The 7,300-nt window shown below is 36.8% G+C and overlaps 1 protein-coding gene across 1 annotated transcript in view; it reads left to right on the forward strand.

Moving 5' to 3' along the window:
- The window catches only part of FBXO4 (F-box protein 4), a gene marked incomplete at its 5' end in the record, with an annotated part of 6,267 nt that extends 305 nt beyond the window's left edge, over nt 1–5,962 (forward strand). The window contains 6 exons of the mRNA XM_009583487.1: nt 1–93; nt 1,765–1,985; nt 3,002–3,077; nt 3,584–3,762; nt 4,644–4,819; nt 5,873–5,962. The exon at nt 1–93 is cut by the window's left edge and continues 161 nt beyond it. Of these exons, the coding sequence (XP_009581782.1) occupies nt 1–93; nt 1,765–1,985; nt 3,002–3,077; nt 3,584–3,762; nt 4,644–4,819; nt 5,873–5,962 (835 nt within the window). The remainder of the gene's footprint in view (nt 94–1,764; nt 1,986–3,001; nt 3,078–3,583; nt 3,763–4,643; nt 4,820–5,872) is intronic.
- Nucleotides 5,963–7,300: the final 1,338 nt, after the last annotated feature.

Below are 7,300 nucleotides of genomic sequence, written 5' to 3' on the forward strand. Positions count from 1 at the left end.
ATCCGTTGATTGGAAATCACTCCCAGATGTGGAGATTTTTAATAAAGCCTTTTCAGAGGTCAGCGATAATGCGCTGTACAATTACATGGCAGTGTAAGTATCTTCGTATTCTCTTACACAACTTACAGTCTCTCTACGACAGTAATATTCAGCCCACAGCATGTTTCATATGTGCAGCTGTAAAGCTGTGCTGTAAGCTGCTGCGTAAATTTTGATGTGTCTCAAATCCATTGTTTATTTTGGAAATACAGTTTCCTGTTGTTTGACAGTTTGGTCGGCTCTTTCTGTTTGGAATTCAGTGAGAATGTAAAAAGTTGTAAAAAAGTCAAAGCTGACGTTATAAACAAATGAAAGCTTTTGTAAACTGCATGTCTGCTATGCCACAGAAACACTGTCATCTCAGAAGCTGTACTTACTGTTGATCTTGATAAAAATGTGTTCCTCGCTCTCAGTACAATGACAAATGATTTCTTATTTTAATAAAAGTACTAAGAAGTCTTCAAACTACAGCAAATGGGATGACTCTTCGTTTTTTTCATCTTACCTGGAAGACCTAGGGGGAAAAAAAGGGGTTTTTTGAATGTGTACAGAATAACAAGTAGTATTGCTTTAGCCCTGATGGTCAAAGGCTGCAAGACAAAGACTGGTTTCAGCTAGTATAGTTGAAAAGCATAGCAACAACTCATAATGTGTTAAGAACTCTTAAGCAGATTATTCTGTGGGGTTTTTTTTTAAACTTCATTCAATTCTCTTAATTATTTTGCAGTAATTTTTTTTTTTTTTAATTTGCAGTTAAATTTTCCAAAGGTGATTGCATGAAACTGTTCCTTCATGATAAGTGCACTAACCTCTGCCATCTCTGTGCCCTTCATCTCCACTTTACAGACGGGAAAGACGCACCCAGAATTTGAAGTGCAAAGTATCTACTGATTTTGAACATTGGATTTAAATCTCCTTAGGTCTGAATACTTCAGAACATCACCTATTTGAAACCACCTGTTACTGATTTCCATTGTATCTGTGAGCACTTAATGGTTTTGCTGATCTCAACTGAAGTGGCTCAGTTTGGGCATAGAGGAGCACACATTTAATGTTTCCTTGAAGCGATTTGTCCAGCAGCAGCCTACCATGACCACAGAAGCAAAGATTGAAGCTGCTTCTGTAGGATGTTTGTCATTTCTATGACTGTCACTTCTTTCCCTTGATTACCAAAATCTTTTCATGCCTTCTAGCTTCTGCATCAAATGAGCATGGAAGCTTGCAGACAACACCTGTCTCCTTTCACAACATGCATTCTCTGTGCCTACAGGGGAAATGGTCCTTTTCAGGTGGAGTTACCTGTTTCATAGTTAATAAACACAAAAGCTGTCTAATTAAGGTTTGAAATGCACTCAGAAGTCTTGTGGTTTTTGTATTGTATGTGACTCACCAGGTTTGATTTATTTTACCAATCTTGTGTGTTCAGCGAGGGTGGGGGAAATTTTGTTTCATTGTATTTTTTTAAAGTAGACTAAAAGATCCATTGATATAAGTGTACTAAGGTCCAAGAAGTCAGTATTTGGACTTCGAAAGGACTGATGCCTTTACCTGCTTTGTACTGGTACTTGAAACCATCAGTTTGGAACTTTATCATTTTTGACCTGTGCTTGAGTTGTACCGGTAACAAAGCGTAAGAAGTGTGGGACCTAAATCAATTTATGTTGTTTGATTAATAACCTCTTTTGTATTTTGTGTTTAATTTCTAGTTGCGTCTATTTTACACAGATATAAAAAAAGCTGTCCTCAGAGTAGAAGAAGTTTGAAATCAAGCCGTCCCCGGTATGGGGCTGTGACTTCCTTTTTGCAATCACTGGTCACTCAGGCAGAACCTCGCTTTGCTATGTTTGGGCCGGGTTTGGAAGAGCTGGACGACTCTTTAGTGCAAAAGATGATGACATGCCCAGAAATTCTGCTAGTAGCTGGCCTACCTCAAAGACAAATTCATGGTAATGCTGGTTTTGGTTTTTGGCTTTTTTGTTTCGTAAACAGATGTAACACAAAAAACATAGGGGAAGAAATGGAGAAAAAGGATGCTTTTTTTCTCCCCTTGAAATTCAATAGCATAATGGTAAAAAAAACCATTATTTTCTCTCTTTGTATTTATTCAGAAGGATAAATGCAATGAGCATTTGGGATAAAATTACAGCTGCAGTGAATTCATGATTAAATTTGCATTATGTCAGAGGGATCATTTTGCTCCTTGTACTTCTATTTTGATCCTAAATTCTATGTCACGCCTGCTCTTGTAATGGATAAATGCAGACAGAACTTTCTTTGGTGCTGTTTGCAGTAAGTGGCTAAAAAACACATTTGTGTTTTTATACAGAAAGTCAAGACTGATCCTTTATAAGATTCAGTCTTGTGGTGTCAAATGGTGTAAATTTCATTTAGTAGCGTTACATGAGCAGGTGAAGGATTTTTTTCAATGTTTAAAAACATAGTTTTGAACATCTGTAATTTCACTTCAGTCCAAACCAGAGACAAAAATTTATTACTTTTTAACTAATGTTTATTTCGGCACAGCAGAATTGGAATAATTAAATTACATTTATAGAAAGTGTGAAAATACAATTTCTTAGTGTTGTTATCTTTTTTCTCTCTTATGTCCTTTTCAGTGCAGCTTGTCGTAAACGGACTAGAGTCCTATGCCAGTTTCGGCTAATAAACGCAAGTCTAGCTTCTTTCTGACTTAGGTTTCTAGGTTCAAGTCTAAGTATCAGAATCATGGAAATGCCTCGTTTTCTTTTAACACTATTGAATTGATTTTAATTAAATTAATACTCTGATCCATTAGAGCATATATAAAATTTCATCGTAAAATAGTAAATACACTAACCCTAACAGCAACACCTAGGCTTGGATATATCCATTTTATAGCACCACTGGAATTTTCAGCCTACCACTTAGTTGTATTCTGTAACCAAATAGTTGTAATCTCATATATTCTTTTTTTTCCCTGTAGGAATTGGATCAGGAGTCAGTTTTCAGTTTAATAACAATCAAAAATTCAATATTCTGACATTGTATTCAACCACCAGGTAAGATTTCTTCTCCACCAAAAAAAAAAAAGTACAGTTTCTTTTCCTCATGTTTTTGTCATGTGATTTTTATGCGTGCATTCACATGCATGGATATCCCTTATAAACTGAAGATTTAATGCATATCTTCACTTTTTCTTTCTTTCTCCAACCACTAAATTTTGACATGGAAGTAGTAAACCTTTTCCAAACCTTATACGTAGCAAATGTGTATGACAAATACCTAACAGGTGCTCCTATCCCTCTTGATATCTTGATTGATTCCCTTTTGAAACACTATATAAACTCATCCTGGGCTGTATATTCCTATGCATCTTGCAAATTGCTAACCATCTGTATATGAACACTAGAAAAGAAGGGGGGGGCGGGAGGGGAACAGGAGAAATGAAATTGTTTTGCTGGCTCAGGCCATTTTCCTGTCCCTTTCCTGTGTTGTGTAGACTCTCAAAATGGAGTTTTTGCATTCTCAGTTAGCCTGACTACTGAAATATTGAAATATCTTTCAGTGTGGAAAGGAGGAGAGCAAGGGCAGAGCAAGCTGTTGCTGTGAATAAGATGTTCTACCAAGAGAACAGCATAGTAGGGAACCAGCAAGCCGTGCACTACAGTGTAATAGCTCAAGTTAAAAAGGTGTGCGAAGTAGTTGATGGATTCATTTATGTTGCTAATGCAGAAGCTCATAAAAGTAAGGGGTTTCTCTTTATTTTATTTATTCATATTTTGTGAATGATTGGAATGTCATAAAAGATTGCAAAGAATATGCAATACGTCGAAATCTGTGTTCTGATTCTTTCAAAATCTCCTTCATTAGTGCTATTTCTTCATGGCTTATCCAGTCGAAGAGGTCCCCTATCCTAGACACTCTCCCTCATCTCCCTATGAGGTGTTATGGCCCCTTCTTTCGTTTATGGCGGATACTGATATGGTTGCTATCTAAGCTACATGTGGGAAATTACCTGGATTTAAAAAAAAAAAATCCCTGGGCATGGGTAGGAGAAGCAGCCTGAAATTCATGGGTGGTGGTTGAACAGCCTGGAAACAGAACCTTCACCAGAAAAACTGCAGTAAAGATGCAATTAGTCCAAATCAGGATAGTCCTGTAAGAGGATAATCCAAATACGTATTATGGTAATTGTCTTTACATTCATCAACTTTAAATGGAGGGAAAGGGCTAGCTCAGAAAAGAAGAGGGTAGAAAAAATGTGAAGGGATATACTAAGGAGAAAAGTACGGTCAGTACGGAAGGGCTATGTGAGTATTTCTTAATGGCTTGTTGCAATTTTGATCTCTGTGAGGTACCTGGAAAACGCTCTGATGTTAAGGACTGGAATAGGCTGCCTGTAGAATCTTTAAATAACATGTAAGTGTGACATGAACATCTGTGTGACATGAATGCGGATGATCCAGTCTTCTGATAGGCAGAACTAGATAATTTGGCCATGTCCCTTCCAGCCCTCTGTTTCCTCACCTCTGAAATCTTAAATATTTGAAAAGTAAAAAAAAAAAAAAAGTTGTCCTTAGGATTTGCATATATTTAATACTCATATATTAAAAATTGTTTCTTAGAGCATGATCGTCAAGATGAACTGGCTCGTATTTTGGCAATGATTGATCCAGCCCTCGGGCCTCCGAACAGACCTCTGCTAGTTTTGTCTTGTGTCTCTCACATTGGTGTGAAAAGAATTCCGTGTGTTTACATGGCTCATCAGTTACAACTAAATCTGCTACGTCAGCCCTGGATGGTACTTGCTTTTAAACCTTTATTTGCTATTTCTCTGTGGCTTAAATTTAATTTAGGCTTATGGTAGTTCCTGAACTGTACCTAGCTAAGCAAGTGTGTAGCTTTCAACACTAGTACATGAGCTCTCCACTTAAGCGAAGAATTTAGTTTCTCTGATCCTCTAAGATGAAGCATTAGCCTATCTGAACATAGCGGAGCTAAGTGGCTTGCCCAGGAGCACACAAGAAACTTCAGATGGAGCCAGAATGTAAGGAAGGACGAAATGCGGGTCTTGAAGGGAGTAAGGAAGCTTCAGTTAATTTAAATCTACATTTCCTGAGTCACGACCCAAGGCCTTGGAGACAAGGTAGATTTTTCTGCCATTTTCAGGAGACTGTTAATTGTCACTCGCTTGATGTGATGTACTGTGTTTTTGACAAATCAGTTTTTTACCTAGCATATGAGGTCCTGAACCTCTTCTTTTATGCTTGTCAAGCACTGTATGTATCAGTGTGGCTCAGCCACACATAATTTGTTTTTGGTGACGTTGTGTAGCTGAAGAATGATATGTAATCAGAAAAAACAAAATCCTGATTTGAGATAATTCCTTTGTTTTTATAAGGAAAATGTTTACAGGCTTTCTTAAAACCATACCATTTATAATAGCCACTTTATAATACGTTACAAAATCTGAGAATTAATAATATGCATTAAATTCTAAAGCTAGCAGCATTTTTGCTTTAAGAGTTACAAGGAGAATTTTCAAGTAGATTCTCATCCGTAAATTAAGTATTATGTTCCAGAATAGCTGATGGAACGATTGAGATAAAATTCACCTTGATACCAAGAATGTAAGGCTTTCCTAATGGGTCTTATAATTCATTTTGTGGAGAGTAGTGTTTTCTTTTTATACCTTACTCTTAAGAAACCTTTTTTTATCTAAAGGACCTTTAAACTAGTGATAAAAATTTAGATTTGATATGAGTATTTCTGACTTTAAGGATAGACATGGGGTGATGCTGTTAGATCCTGTTACCTGTTATCTCTAACACATTAGGTTTTTTTATTTTTACAGGTGCAGGACACTGTAGCTGCCACTTTAACTGGATTGCTAAATGGAATTGAGTGGCTCCTGGAAGAAGCAAATTGTAAAAATGCACAGTAATGGAACTGTGCATTGTTTTACTGTATAGAGACTTCGGTGTTTTGCAGTTCAGACGAAGTGAGAATCTTGTCCTGACAGAGCACTATCAGAACGGAGATTTAAAAGGCAAACCTGCATATATTTCACTGCACGTACTTTAATAATTGACATTCTTCCGACTGTAGTCCTGAATCAGAAGTACAAGTAGGATTGCCTGGATTCCAGCAGCTGATGAAGAAGTGATTCTGGGGGGCAATCTGGGTGTTTTGGTTTCCTTTCTTTCTTTCAAGCTGGGGTCTTTGGGTTGCAGTCTTTTCTCAGTTTATCTGATAATCTAATCTGTTCTGTAAGTACACCTAACACTAGGTTAGTTTACCAGCACAGCCCTATGGCACGCATCACACATTTAGTAAGTATATTCAGTGGAGATCTTGACAGTGATGGTTCCCAACCAAAGAAAAGGTACTGTACATTGTACAGTAGTAGGTTGACAGAAAGACAGTATCTCTTTCAAAAGAGTAAATTCCCCTGTATTTTTTCCAGACACAATGCCTAGACGAGAAATAGCACCTGCAGGAGAATTGTCGTCCCAGACCAAAATTCTTAGAAGCAAACAAACGAACTACTGTGTATGAATTGGTTGTTTCTTGTTTGTGATCTTACTTATTAACCAACCATGAAAGACTTCAGCATCTTCCGCTTTCTGTTGCAGTGAAATTATTAGCTTGAACTGGACATACCTCTGATGTCATGAATAAATGTTAAATAGAATTGTTAGTACTTTAGGACATTTATTGAATACATAGGACCTATCAGTTACTCCAGTAGTTTTGGCCATTTGAAGTGTGACATGTGACATGAAGTATACTTGACTTGAAATTTTCTACACAGTTGCAAATATTTTTATAAAAAGGGAAACAACATTTTAGAGCTGGAATTGCATTTTCCATATTGATGTCGTTTGGGATAGTCCTAGTCTTCCACCTTTTTAATGTTTTTTAATTATTGGATGAATGTTCAGAAACTTCCCTTGGATTTCTTGCCTGTGCATGTATTTCTTTCTTTCTAGGGTTTTTTTTTTATTATTTTTTCCTCTCTCTTTCCATGGAAATGCAATAGTCTCACAATTTTTTCTTGGTACCTAGATAAATGACTAGATGGTGCACCTCCAGCTGTAACTGCCCTCAATCTGGTATATGTATGTGATGCTCAGCACAGCTATGTCAGAAACATTCCACTTGAGAAGTTTTTTATTTTTTAATGAACTAGGACAGACACAGGAAGTGTCTTTTTTTTTTTCATCTTTATGCACAATTAACTCAGCTTTCTACATGTTCTTGTATATCTTCTAATCAGGAC

The sequence above is a fragment of the Fulmarus glacialis genome, unplaced genomic scaffold, assembly GCF_000690835.1.
Source record: "Fulmarus glacialis isolate BGI_N327 unplaced genomic scaffold, ASM69083v1 scaffold44168, whole genome shotgun sequence".
NCBI lineage: Eukaryota > Metazoa > Chordata > Aves > Procellariiformes > Procellariidae > Fulmarus > Fulmarus glacialis.